Consider the following 13229-nt stretch of genomic DNA (forward strand, 5'->3'; position numbering starts at 1 on the left):
CAGGGGCTGGGACATGAGGATGACTGGGGACACAGGGATCCCTGTCACCTGGGGCTTGGGACATGAGGATGACTGGGGACATGGGGATGCCTGTCACCCAGGACTGGGACATGATGGTGGCTGGGGACATGGGGATCCTGTCACCCAGGACTGGGACATGAGGGTGGCTGGGGAAACAGGGATGCTGTCATCAGGGGCTGGGACACCAGGGTGGCTTGGGGACACAGGGCCCTCTGTGACCTGGGGCAGGGAGGTGGGGGTGGCCAGGGACACAGGGACCCTTGTCACCTGAGGCAGGGAGACAGGGCTAGCTGGGGACACAGGGACCCCATCACCCGGGGCTGGGAGACATTGGGGAGCCGGGGACACAGGGACCCTGTCACCCAGGGAGATGGGGGTGGCTCGGGAACATGGGGACTCCCATCATCCAGGGCAGGGAGCCTGGGGCAGCTCGGGGACACGGGGACCCAGTCACCTGGGGCAGGGAGCTGGGGACAGCTTGGGGACATGGGGACCCGATCACCCAGCGCATGGATATGGCGACACGGGGACCCCCATCACCCAGAGCCGGGAGACGAGGGCAGCTCGGGGACCACCATCCTTGGATCCCATCTCCGAGGCCCTGTCCTGGGGGGGGGGGAGGACACGAGGACGTCCCCGTGTCCCCTGGGGTGGCTCAGGGCCGCCCGGGGGCCGCGGGCACCAGCAGGGGTTTGGGCAGCAGCTGGGGCTTGGCGGAGAGCGAGCGCTCGAGGACGCCGTGCCGGGGCGCCCGCGCCAGCCCCCCGCCGGCCCCTGCCGAGTGCATCCGGGTGAGTCCCTGCGCCGGGCCGGGTGGCCCCGCCGGTGGCCCCCCCAGCGAGTGTCTCTGCACCAGCGGCCGCCGCCGCGGCGGGCTGTCGGGGGGCACGTCGAAACGCCGCACGCCGAAATATGGGGCGGCGTCCGGCTGCACCCGCTTCCCGAAGGAGCCGGATCCCCCCGGCAGGCTCGGAGCCACCGGCCACCCCGAGCCGCCGGCCCCGTGCAGCCGCTGCAGCAGCTCGTCCAGGGTGACCTTGGGTGGGGGCCCCGGCACGGCGGCTTGGGGGCACCCCGGGGAGCTGTGACCATGCTCCCGCGGCGTCTTGGCCGGCGGCTCCGGCGTGGGCTCCGGGGTGGGCAGCTGGGCCAGCTCCGGGTGCTGCTCCCGGACGCTTGGGTCCCCGTGGCGGGGCGGCAGCGGGGGGTAAAGGCGGGGGGCGGGCGGTTGGGGCGCCTCGGGTGGGCGACGGAGCCCGGCGGGGAGCGCCGGGGGGGTCTCGGCACCCTTGGGTGCTGCGGGAGCCCGGTAGCAGGTGGCCAGCAGCCCGGCGGCCAGGGCGCCCAGCGCGAAGGCTCCCAGCACGCAGCCCGCCAGCACCGGCAGCGGCACCGAGGAGCCCGGTGAGTCCTGCCTCACCCCTGCGAGCAGGGACCGCGTCAGGGCCCGACCCCCCCCCACCTGGACACCTGGGTCCTCCCCTCCCCGTGAGGTCCTTGGGGTCCCCACCCCAGCTCCTGGTTCATGGGTGTTCCCCATTCCCTGGGGTCCCTGCCAGTCCATGGGGTCCCTTTTGGTCCCTGGTGTCCCTCCTGGCCCTTGGGTCCCTCCCTGGTCTCCAAGGGCCCTCCTTGGTCCATGGGTGCCTCCATGGGCCCTTGGGTCCCCCCTGGTCCCCAAGGCTCCTCCCCAGGCCCTGGGGTCCCTCCTGGCCCCTGGGATCCCTCCCCGGTCCCCAGGGGTCCCTCCTGGTCCTTGGGTCCCTCCCTGGTGTCCGGGGGCTCTCCTTGGTCCATGGGTCCCTTCATGGGCCCTTGGGTCCCCCCTGGTCCCCGAGGCTCCTCCCCAAGCCCTGGGGTCCCTCCTGGCCCCTGGGATCCCTCCCCGGTCCCCAGGGGTCCCTTCTGGTCCTTGGGTCCCTCCCTGGTGCTTGGTGTCCCTCCAAGGTCCCTGCGGTCCTTCCTGGTCCTTTGGTCCCTCCCTGGTCCTGGGGGTCTCTCCATTGGCCCTAGGGTCTCTCCTGGTCCTTGAGTCCCTCCATGGTCTCTGGGGTCTCTCCTGGTCCCCAGGACCCTCCCCAGTCCCTGGGGTCCCCCCTTGGTCCCCCGTGCCCACCCCCAATGCTCAGGACATCTGGGTTCCTCCCTGGTTCCCGGGTCCCTCCCTGGTCCCTGGGCTCCCTCCTGGTCTCCGGGGTCCCTCCTGGTCCTCGGGTCCCTCCCTGGTCCCTGGGGTCTCATGACATGCAGCATCACCCGGTGGGTGCTCAGGGATGATGGGCGTTACTGACCGTGGGCCAAGTCCCCGTCGCTGTCCCCGTCCCCTGTGGTCGGCATGTCTGTGCGAGCAGAGGGGAGTTGGGCCAGGACCCCGGGGCCACCCGTGTCCCCCTGGATGCCCCCCACGTTCCCCTGATGTCCCCCCATTCCCCAGTGTCCCCCTGCATCCACCAGTGCCACCCACATCCCTGGGATCCCCCCCGAGGCCCCAAGTGCCCCCCATGTCCCCTGGTACCCCCCAGGTCTCCTAATGCTCCTGCATCCCCCAGTGTCTCCTCGTGCCACCAGCATGCCCTGGTGCTCCTCAAAGTCCTCCAGTGTCCCTCATGTCCCCCCCCACCCCCCATGTCCCCTGTCCCTCAGCGACTCCATGTCCCCCAATGTCTCTCAATGTCCTCGATGTCCCCCAATGTCCTCCAATGGTCCCCAATGTCCCCCACACCCCCTGGAGCCCCCCATATCCCCCTGGTGCCTTCCACATCCCCCAATGCCCCCCAGGTCCCCCTGTGTCCCCAATGTCCCCCATGTCCCCTGGTGTCCCCCCATGTCACCCGATGTCCCCATGTCCCCATTCACCTTGGCAGGTCCCCACGAGTCCGGGGGCTCCGTCCACGTCCTGCTCGAAGCCCGACCTGAGCACACGGGCGGACACGAGGAGGACACGGGGGGGGACACATGTCAGCCACCGTTCCCAGTGTCCCCGCGAGGAGGGGACACAGGCGATCAGGGAGGCTGGGCTCTTTGCACGAGCGCGAGCAGCTGTGCGAGGCCAGGCCGCGTGCGAGGGGCAGAGGGGCACGGCGTCCCCGGGCCACCACCGGTGTCACTTACGGGAGGTCCTCGGAGAAGGGGACGCAGCCGCCGGCCGGCAGCCACACGCAGTAGGGGTCGCGGGCGGCCAGGCAGCTCCTGCGGCACAGCACGGCCTGAGCGCCCGCCCCGCGGGGACCCCGGCGTCCGGGCGCCGCCGGCAGGGACACGCGTGCACGTGGCCCTCGCACACCCTCGCACGCCCCACGTGCTCACGCTTACACTGCCGTGGCCCTGGGCCCTCGCACGTCCCATGTTCTTGCACCTCCCCATACCCTTGCACCCCCCCTGTGCCCTTGCACACCCTCATGCCCTTACACACCCATGTGCTCTTGCACGCCCTCGTGCCCTTGCACACCCCCTGTGCCATTGCACACCCGATACCCTTGCACAACCCATGCCCTCACAAGCTCTTGTGCCCTTGCATCCTCCATGCCCTTGCACCCTTCTGTGCCCTTGCACACCCCCTGCCCTTGCACACCCTATGCCCTTGCACACCCATGTGCTCTTGCACGCCCTCGTGCCCTTGCACACCCCCTATGCCATTGCACACCTGATACCCTTGCACAGCCCATGCCCTCACATGCTCTTGTGCCCTTGCATCCTCCACGCCCTTGCACCCTTCTGCACCCTTGCATGTCCCCCTGCCCTTGCACACCCTATGCCCTTGCACACCCATGTGCTCTTGCACGCCCTCGTGCCCTTGCACACCCCCTGTGCCATTGCACACCTGATACCCTTGCACAGCCCATGCCCTCACACGCTCTTGTGCCCTTGCATCCCCCATGCCCTTGCACACCCTCTTGCCCTTGCACACCCCTGTGCCCTTGCACACCCTCTTGCCCTTGCACACCCCCCATGCCCTTGCACACCCTCTTGCCCTTGCACACCCCTGTGCCCTTGCACACCCTCTTGCCCTTGCACACCCCCTGTGCCCTTGCACACCTGATACACTTGCACACCCCTGTGCCCTTGCACACCCTCTTGCCCTTGCACACCCCCCATGCCCTTGCACACCCTCTTGCCCTTGCACACCCCTGTGCCCTTGCACACCCTCTTGCCCTTGCACACCCCCCATGCCCTTGCACACCCTCTTGCCCTTGCACACCCCTGTGCCCTTGCACACCCTCTTGCCCTTGCACACCCCCTGTGCCCTTGCACACCTGATACACTTGCACACCCCTGTGCCCTTGCACACACTCTTGCCCTTGCACACCCCTGTGCCCTTGCGCACCCCACATCCTTGCACCCTTCTGCGCCCTTGCACACCCCCGTGCCCTTGCACACCCCTGGGCTCTCCCCATGCCCTCGCACCCCCTGCACCCTTGCACCCTTCTGCGCCCTCGCACGTCCCCGTGCCCTCGCCCGCCCCGTGGGCTCACCTGCGGCAGGCGCCGTGCCGGGCGCAGCGGCTCAGGGGCAGGCGCACCAGGCACCCGGCGAAGGCCACGTAGAGCTCCCGGCCCGGCGGGTGCAGCTCCAGGCCCAGCACCCGGCTGGCGCCCCGCGGCCCCCGGCACCTGCACCCGCCACCGCTCGTGTCAGCACCCCACCGGTGCCCCACAGCACCCCTCAGCCCCCCCCCCCAGCACCTCTCAGCCCCCCATTGACCCCCCCCACAGCACCCATAAGACCCCATGGCACCCATCAGCCCCACGTGGCACCCACCTGCGCCCCACAGCACCCACTTGGCCCCACAGCACCCATCAGCCCCACGTGGCACCCACCAGCAGCCCATGAGACCCATCAGCCCCCCCCATGGCACCTGCATGGCCCCATGGCACCCATCAGCACCCCATGGCACCCATCAGCCCCACGTGGCACCCACCTGCGCCCCACAGCACTGACATGGCCCCACGGCGCCCATCAGCTCCACATGGCACCCACCAGCAGCCCATGAGACCCATCAGCCCCCCCACGGCACCTGCATGGCCCCACGGCACCCATCAGCACCCCACGGCACCCACGTGCTCCACAACGACCATCGCCACCTTCCACCCCACGGCACCCACCAGCACCCGTGGCCCCAGGATGCCCCCTCCCCTCCCAGGAATGGGAATGGGCTCTTCCCACCCTCCCAACCCCTCTTCTGCACATGGAGAAACTGAGGCACGGAGGCAGCACCAAGCACCCCCTGCCATCACGTCACCCACCACCCTCTGCCCAGGGACCCAGGCGTCCGGGTCTCACCGCCCGGGGTCGTAGAGGCTGATCTCCTCCAGCAGCAGCGCCTCGGAGCCGGGCTTCCGGATGTCACCGGGCTCCGGCGTGTCACCGGGGTCCCCCATGTCACCGGGGTCCCGCGCCGCCGCCAGCACCTTCAGCACCCGCCCGTCCTCGGCGCCCAGGAAGAGCACGGTGTGGTTCCCCCGCGGCCCCGCGCCCGCGTCCACCGCCAGCTGCGTCAGCCTGCGCCGCAACGCACCCTTGCGCTGGGGCCTCGCACGCCCTCACGCTGGGGCCTTGCACACCCTTGCACACCCTTGCACACCCTTGCACCCCTTTGCACAGGGTCCTTGCACGCCCTCGCGCCGCTTTGCACTGACTCATTGCACACCCTCGCTCACCCTTGCACTGCAGCCTTGCACCGGGTCCTTGCACACCCTTGCTCCAGGGCCTCGCACCCCCGTTGCACACCCCCCACACCCCCTTGCACCGAGCCATTGCAGGCCCTTGCACACCCTTGCACCCCTTTGCACAGGGTCCTTGCATGCCCTCGCACCCCCATTGCACCCCCTTGCACCAGGGCCTCGCATGCCTTCAGAGTGGGGCCTTGCACCCGCTCACATCGGGGGCCTTGCACACCCTTGCACTGAGGGCCTTGCACACCTGCACACTTTGGCCTCACGGGCCCTTGCACTGGGTCTTTGCACCCCCTCGCCCCAGGCCCTTGAACCCCCATGCACGACTTTGTGCACCCTTACACCAGGCCCTCGCACGCCCTCGCGCCGCTTTGCACTGACTCATTGCACACCCTCACTCACCCTTGCACTGCAGCCTTGCACCGGCTCCTTGCACACCCTTGCTCCAGGGCCTCGCACCCCCGTTGCACACCCCCCACATCCCCTTGCACCGAGCCATTACATGCCCTTGCACCCCTTTGCACCGGGTCCTTGCACACCCTTGCACCCCTTTGCACAGGGTCCTTGCACCTTGCACCCCCATTGCACCCCCTTGCACCCCCTTGCACCAGCCCCTTGCACTGCAGCCTTGCACCCACTTGCACCCCCTCGCACGGGGGTGGCCGGGGGCCCTACCTGCTGCCGGTGCGGGTGAAGAGGGGCCGGCCGGTGGCGGGTGCCACGGCGTCGCGCAGCAGCGGGTGGGCCTTGGCGAAGGCCAGCGTCTCGTCGGGGAAGTCGCTGGAGCTGCCGAACGCCGCCGCCGAGCCCGCGCCCGCGCAGCACCCCGGCCTGCGGGACACGGCAGCCGTGAGCACCCATGCACCCCCCCCCCCAAATCCTGTGCATGCAACCCCCCCCCCGGGGGCCCAGGCGTCCGGGCGCTACCTGGGTCGGGGCACCCGCTCCTCGGGCACAGGGGTCCAGGCGCCGTCGGGGCCCCGCTGCTCCTGGAAGCGCCCCTCGAACGCCCGCTCCACGTCGGCCAGGTAGAAGGCGCAGACGGCCGAGCCGGGGATGCTGCGGTGACAATGGCGGTGACACCTTGGGGACACCCCCGGGGCTCCTTTGGCCCTGCTGGGTCCCCCCCACCCAGCGTCCCGAGCTCCCACCCAGCCCCTGGCCCCGTGTCATGTCCCCTGTCCCAAGTGCTCATGCCCCTGTGCCACATACCCCTGTCCCTGCACCTGTGCCCCCCTGTGCCCATGTCCCCACATGCCCCTGTTCTCCAGTCCCTTGCCCTGTCCCCATCCCCTGTGAACCCAAGTCCCCGTGTCCCCGTGCCCATGTCCCCCTGTGTGCCCGTGTCCCCATGTGCCAGTGTCCCCATGCCCCTTGTCCCATCCCTGTTTCTCGTGAGCCCATGTCACTGCGTCCCCATGCCCATGTCCCCACGTGCCCATGTCCCTGCCCGCTTGTGTGCCCCTGTGCCCATTTGCCTGTCCCCTGCGTGCCCATGTCCCCACTTGCTCATGACCCCTTGCTCCGTCCCGTCCCCTGAGAGCCCATGTCCCTGTCCCCCATCTCCCATGTCCCTTTGCCCATGTCCCCCTGCACGCCTGTGTCCCCACATGTTCATGTCCCCATGCCTCCTCCCCATCACTGTGTGCCCATGTCCCTGTCCCCTCTGTCCCCCATATTCCCATGTCCCTGACCCCCACGTGCCCATGTCCCCATGCCCCTGTTCCCAGATGCCAATGTCCCCGTCTTCCCACCCCTCATGCGCCCATGTCCCTGAGCCCATGTCCCCATGCCCTGTGTCCACATCCCCATGTCCCCATTTTCATGTCCCACGTCCCCATGTCCCGTGTCCCTACGTCCGTGTCCTCCTGCCTCCATGTCCTGTATCCGCGTGTCCCCAGGTCCCTGTGTCCCCATGCCATGTCCCACGTCCCCATGCCCCCCGTCCCCGGGGTGCCGGGCCCCGTGCCTGTTGCGCTGGGTGCCGAAGAGGGCGAGGACGGCGGGGCGCCCGTGCAGGCGCCGGGGCGGCGTCACGGCCTCCAGCACGTCGAAGTAGAAGACGGCGTCGCCCGGCACCGAGCAGTTGAGCCGGGCCTTGAGGAAGGAGGTCCAGCGGCGCTCGAGCACCCGCGGCGAGCCCCCGCCGTCGTTGCGGCACACCCGGGCCACCCGGGCCACCGCCACCTGCGCTGCCGTCATCGTCACCCGTGGCTGCTGGCGCCCACGGGCATCGGCACCCGGGCTGACACCCATGGAGAGCGGCACCCGTGGACACCCGGGGGCATCAGCACTCGGGTTGGCACCCATGGGCACTGGCACCCAAGGCTGGCACCCCTGGGCATCAGCATCTGGGGCCAGCACCCATGGGCACCCTCGGGCATTGGCTTTTGGACCAGCACCCACGGACATCCGCAGGCATTGGCACCCATGGACATTGGCACCCATGGAAACCCACGGGCATCAGTACCCATGGACATTGGCACCCATGGACACCCTCGGGAATCAGCACCTGGGCTGGCACCCCTTGGCATCAGCACCTGGGGCCAGCACCCATGGACACCCACAGGCACCGGCACCCAGACTGGCATGTGCAGGCATCAGCACCCATGGACACCCATGGGCATCGGCATCTGGGGTCGGCACCCATGGGCCACCTTGGACGTCGGCACGTGGAGCCAGCACCCGGCCAGACGCCACGGGGATGGGCACTGGGGCACCCCTGCCCTGACGCCAAGGGGATGGGCACCAGGGTGCCGCAGGCATTGTCCTGGCCCCGTGTCCCCCTGTGTCCCCCGTGTCCCCCTGTGTCCCCCCGTGTCCCCCGCGTCCCCTGCGCCCACCTTGCCCAGGGCGCTGAGCTCCACGGCGATCTCCCGGAAGAAGAAGTAGACGTAGGGGCCGTAGGGCAGGGCCTGCACGAAGTGGGGCTCTGGGGGGCAGCGGCCTGTGAGCCCCCCCTGCAGCGGACCCGCTCGGGGGGGGGGGGACCCAGGCGTCTGGGGCTGGGCCTGTCCCCCACCCCCAGCCCCCTGTGCCCCAATGCCAGCCGGGCTCTGCGCCCCATGTCCCCAACCCCTGGTGTCCTGTTCTCCTGTCCCCCTGTATCACCTTGTACCCCCATGCCCTGTCCTCCTGTCTCCCTGTACCCCATGCCCTGTCCCCCTGTACCCCCGTATCACCCTGTACCCCCACGCCCTGTCCCCCTGTATCACCCTGTACCTCTATGCCTGTCCCCCTGTACCCCCATATCACCCTGTCCCCCCATGCCCTGTCCCCCTGTATCCCCATACACCCATCCCCTGTCCTCCTGTACCCTTGCACCCCCGTACCCCAAACCCCTGTCCACCCCCTCCCCTTGTACCCATGCGCCCCTGTATCCCCCTACCCCCAAACCCCATGTCCCCATCCCCCATACCCCCTGTGCCCCCCCCATGTCCCCGTCCCCATCCCTGTCCCCCCGCGTGCCGTGCCGGTACCCTGGAGCCAGCGGGAGCTGTACTTGAGGGTGCGCAGCGGGGGGCTGCCCTCGCCCAGGCTCCGGTAGATCACCGCGTCGCTCGCCTGGAAGTCGGCCACCGTGGCCGAGTACAGGCTGCCGTCTGCGGGACAGGCGACGGGTGACACGGGGACCTCGGCGTGCAGGCACACGCCGGGCCCCCATCACCTCGGGGTCCCCATCACCACGGGGTCCCCATCTCCAGGTCGCTGTGCCCTCCAGGGTCCCCTGCCCGGGTCCTTATCCCTGTCCCAGCGACCCCGTCCCCCTCCCAGGGTCCCCTGCCTGGGTCCTTGTCCCCACCAGGGTCTCTGTCCCCCTCCCAGGGTCCCCCCCTGCTCCGGGCACCCACCAGCAAAGAGGGCGACGTTGCTCTGCTTGGCGTCGAAGGGGCACCGGGCCTGGCCGCTCACCTCCTCGCCCTCCTGCCTCAGGCTGCCCACCTGGGGGGGGGCAAGCCGCTGAGACCCTGCATGCTCATCACACCCCGATCCCCTCCGCCCAGCCACCTTCCCTGGGCATCGCCACCCTCAAGCTCCCCAGAGGGGAACCGAGCCACTGAGAACCCACACGCTCGTCTCACCTGCCCCCCCAGCCCCAGCAGTGCTACCCCCATGTTCCCAGAGGGGATCAAGCTGCTGAGACCCCCCCAGACTCATCACACCCCACCACCCTGGGCTCCTGGCGGGGATGGAGCCGCTGAGGCCTCCCATGGTCGTTGCACCCCTCCACCGCCTGCTCCCTGGAGGAGATGCAGCCACCGAGGCCCCCCGCGCTCGTGTCACCCGCCGCCCGCCCCCACCTCGTAGGTGCGGCACAGGGGGTTGAAGGCGTTGGTCCCACAGGCGAAGAGGGTCCGGGCGTCCCGCGGCACCAGCACCTTGATGTAGTTGTAGCACTCGTCCTGCGTGACGGACACGGGGACGTGGTGGGACGGGGGGACACGGGGGACACAGGGGGTCCCAGCTGCCCCAGCCCCAGGAGGAGCTGGGCCCAGCTGTCCCCATACCCCCATGTCCCCATACCCCCTATAACCCTGTGCCCCCCTACCCCCCCCTACCCCATGTCCCCATGCCCTTATACCCTGTGCCCCCATTTCCCCTACAGTCCCGTGTCCCCCATGCCCGTCCCCCTGTCCCCGTGCCCCCCATACCCCTGTCCCCCTGTCCCCGCGCCCCGTACCTGCAGCTTGCCCCGCATGGCGCAGTTCTCCCTGTCCCGCGTCTCCCACGTGAGATGCTGCTGGGCGAGAGGGGGGGGGTGCTGGGCACTGGGTGGCCCTTGGCCCCGGGACCCAGGCGTCCGGGTCCTGCCCTCGCCCTGGGAGCCAGCACCCCCCGACCCCGGTGTCCCCCTTACCCGTTCGGGATACAGCGTCCGCTTGTCCTGCCCCAGGTCGAAGGCGTAAATGTGGTCCCTGGGGGGAGAGGGGCTGTGAGTGTGCAAGGGGCACGGGGATGTGCGAGGGGACATGGGGGTGTGCAGGGGGACATGGGGACGTGCAAGGGGCACAGGGACACGTGAGGGGACACCAGGGAGAACAGGGACACTGGAGAGAGTATGGGAACGTGCAAGGGGACACGAGGATGTGCAAGGGGACATGAAGGTGTGCAAGGGGCACAGGCTGGGCACGAGTGCACAGGGTCATGCATGGTGGCATAAGGACGTGCAAGGGGGCACGAGGGCGGGCAAGGGACATGACGTGCAAGGGGACCCGATGCCGTGCAAGGGGCACAATACTGTGCAAGGGAGCACAAGGGCGTGCAAGGGGTTCCAGTGTCATGCAAGGGGCACAAGGACATGCACGGGGGCCCGAAGGTGTGCAAGGGGGCCCCGGGGCCGGTGAGGATGGGCAAGGGGAGGAAGGCCCGAGCGTGCCGGCCCTCGTGCGAGGCCCCGCTCACCGGGCCGCCACGAAGAGGGTGCCGTTGAGGCGCAGCATGCGCTGGAAGTCGAGCCCGAGCTGGGCCGTGACGTTGTCGTCCCGGAGGCCGCTGAAGCGGGGGTAGGCGGCGGTGCCTGGCAGGGGGGTACAGCGGCACGCGTCACCCCTGGCCGCCGCACCCCGCGCCCCGGCCCCACGCCGTGCGCCCGCTCACCTGCCAGCCCCACGGTGCTGCGGGCCACCAGGTCCCGGGGGAAGGACAGCGCCATCCCCCCCGGCCACCCAAGGATGATGATGAGGAGGAGGAGGAGGAGGAGGAAGACAGTCGGTGGCATCTTTGGGGCCAAGCGGGGGGCTCAGCACCCACGCAGGCACTGGGCATCCTAGGGAGACACGGGGTGGGCAATGAGCCCGGTTGTCCAAGCTGCACCCACCCTGCCAGGCTGGAAGAGGTTAAGCCCAAGGGTGGGGGGAAACTGAGGCAGGGGGTGGGGGCACCCAGTCCACCCCCATGTAAGAGACAGACTGAGGTGTGTGGGGGGAGGTAATGCAGGTTGTTCCCCCCTCCCCCCAGGTGTTGCGGCTGTCACCAGGGTGGGGTGACAGCCAGGGTGGGGGACCCAAGCGTCTGGCACCCATGGGGGGCATAGGCACCCCAAAAGGGGGATCCCCCCCTCAGGGAGCTGGAAGCCTGGGCAACAGGACAGCTGGGATGGCCAGCCCTGAGCACGGGGACATCCAGCACGGCCAGCCCCGAGCGTGGGGACATCCAGCATGGCCAGCCCCGAGCGTGGGGACAGCCAGGACGCCAGCCCCGAGCATGGGGACATCCAGCATGGCCAGCCCCGAGCATGGGGACATCCAGCACAGTCAGCCCCGAGTGTGGGGACATCCAGCATGGCCAGCCCCGAGCATGGGGACATCCAGCACAGTCAGCCCCGAGTGTGGGGACATCCAGCACAGCCAGCCCCGAGCGTGGGGACATCCAGCACGGCCAGCCCCGAGTGTGGGGACATCCAGCATGGCCAGCCCCAAGCATGGGGACATCCACCACAGTCAGCCCCGAGTGTGGGGACATCCAGCATGGCCAGCCCCGAGCACAGGGACAGCCAGGACAGCCGGATCCGAGCACGGGGACCTGGGGACATCCAGGACGGCCAGCCCTGAGAGCAGGGACATGCACACAGGTGCTCGCCAGGTCCCCGGCACTGCCTGCCCCCCCCTCCGTCTCCTCCCGGGACCCTCCTTGATCCCCCCCCAGAGCAGACCGGCAGCCCAGTGTTCCCAGTGCTCCCAGTGCCCCCATCCCAGCACTCCCAGAGCCCCTGTCCCCTTGCTCCACTGTCCCCAGTGCACCCCCCCCCCCCCAGTACTCCCAGTGCCCCGGGAACTGGGAGCCGCTGCCAGCACAGCGGGGGCACGATGCACAGCGGCACAAGCGGGAGCACGGCCGTGCGCACACCCGCACGGGGAGACACACACACACACGCACACGCACACACACGCACACACGCACACAGCCGCACGCGGGCACGCACAGACACAGCCGTGCGCGGACAGACAACTGTCCGGCTGTGCACAACCGAACCGCACCACCCGCGCACAGCTGCTGTCACACACGGACACACACACAGACATCCCGGCGCACCCCGGCTGCACAACAACACAACACACAACAACACAACAACACAACCTCCCCCCCCCCCCCCCACCCGCCGCCCGCCGCCCGCCACGGCCCCGCTCCCGTCCCGTCCCGCCGCGCCGCGCCCGGTACCGGCTCCGCCGCGCCCGGCCCCGGCGGCCCCGAGCGGCCCCGCGGCTCCGCCCCGGAACGGGCCGGGAAAGGGACCCGAGCGGCGGCGGCGGCGGCGGCGGCGGGGCCGGGCCGGCAGCGGGGCCGGCAGCGGCGGGCCGGGCCGGGGCGGAGCCCGGCGGGGGCAGCGCAGGGCGACGGGGGGCACCGCACCGGCCCCGGTCCCGGTCCCGGTCCCGGTCCCGGTCCGGCCCCGCTGGGCTGTGCACACGGGTCCGTGCACGGGCTTGCACGCGCGTGTGCGCCCGCTGCACCCGCACTGCCTGCCCTGGCACATGTGAGCACATGGACTTGCACACGCATGTGCCCGCTGCACCCGCACTGCCTGCCCCAGCACAT

General features: G+C 69.9%; 1 protein-coding gene across 4 annotated transcripts; it reads right to left on the reverse strand.

Annotated features, from left to right (window-relative positions):
- Positions 1-241: 241 nt before the first annotated feature.
- SEMA6C (semaphorin 6C) lies at positions 242-12919 on the reverse strand. 4 transcript variants are annotated; one of them, XM_067313587.1, is made up of 18 exons: positions 12852-12919; positions 11292-11460; positions 11097-11211; positions 10552-10609; positions 10375-10431; positions 9995-10096; positions 9545-9635; positions 9173-9295; positions 8537-8625; positions 7663-7880; positions 6621-6752; positions 6369-6524; positions 5302-5520; positions 4494-4631; positions 3133-3210; positions 2878-2933; positions 2313-2360; positions 242-1432 (listed from the first exon to the last, which is right to left on the reverse strand). In XM_067313587.1, exons 2-18 carry the CDS (start codon positions 11410-11412, stop codon positions 558-560), a joined length of 2676 nt encoding a protein of 891 aa, XP_067169688.1. In that variant the 5' UTR covers positions 11413-11460; positions 12852-12919; the 3' UTR covers positions 242-557. The 4 variants fall into 4 exon arrangements, with proteins under 4 accessions (XP_067169688.1, XP_067169689.1, XP_067169691.1 ...); XM_067313590.1 differs by having other exon boundaries at positions 593-1317; XM_067313589.1 differs by having other exon boundaries at positions 593-1443.
- Between the last annotated feature and the right edge of the window lie 310 nt (positions 12920-13229).

The sequence above is a fragment of the Apteryx mantelli genome, chromosome 31, assembly GCF_036417845.1.
Source record: "Apteryx mantelli isolate bAptMan1 chromosome 31, bAptMan1.hap1, whole genome shotgun sequence".
Taxonomy (NCBI): Eukaryota; Metazoa; Chordata; class Aves; order Apterygiformes; family Apterygidae; genus Apteryx; species Apteryx mantelli.

Excerpts from the sequence above, each read along its gene's own strand:
- SEMA6C (XM_067313587.1), bottom strand. The coding sequence starts at position 11,412 with ATGCCACCGACTGTCTTCCTCCTCCTCCTCCTCCTCCTCATCATCATC. Across the intron at positions 10,097-10,374 it reads CCATGCGGGGCAAGCTGCAG|GACGAGTGCTACAACTACAT; the intron begins GTACGGGGCGCG and ends TCCGTCACGCAG. Across the intron at positions 7,881-8,536 it reads AGCTCAGCGCCCTGGGCAAG|GTGGCGGTGGCCCGGGTGGC; the intron begins GTGGGCGCAGGG and ends ACGGCAGCGCAG.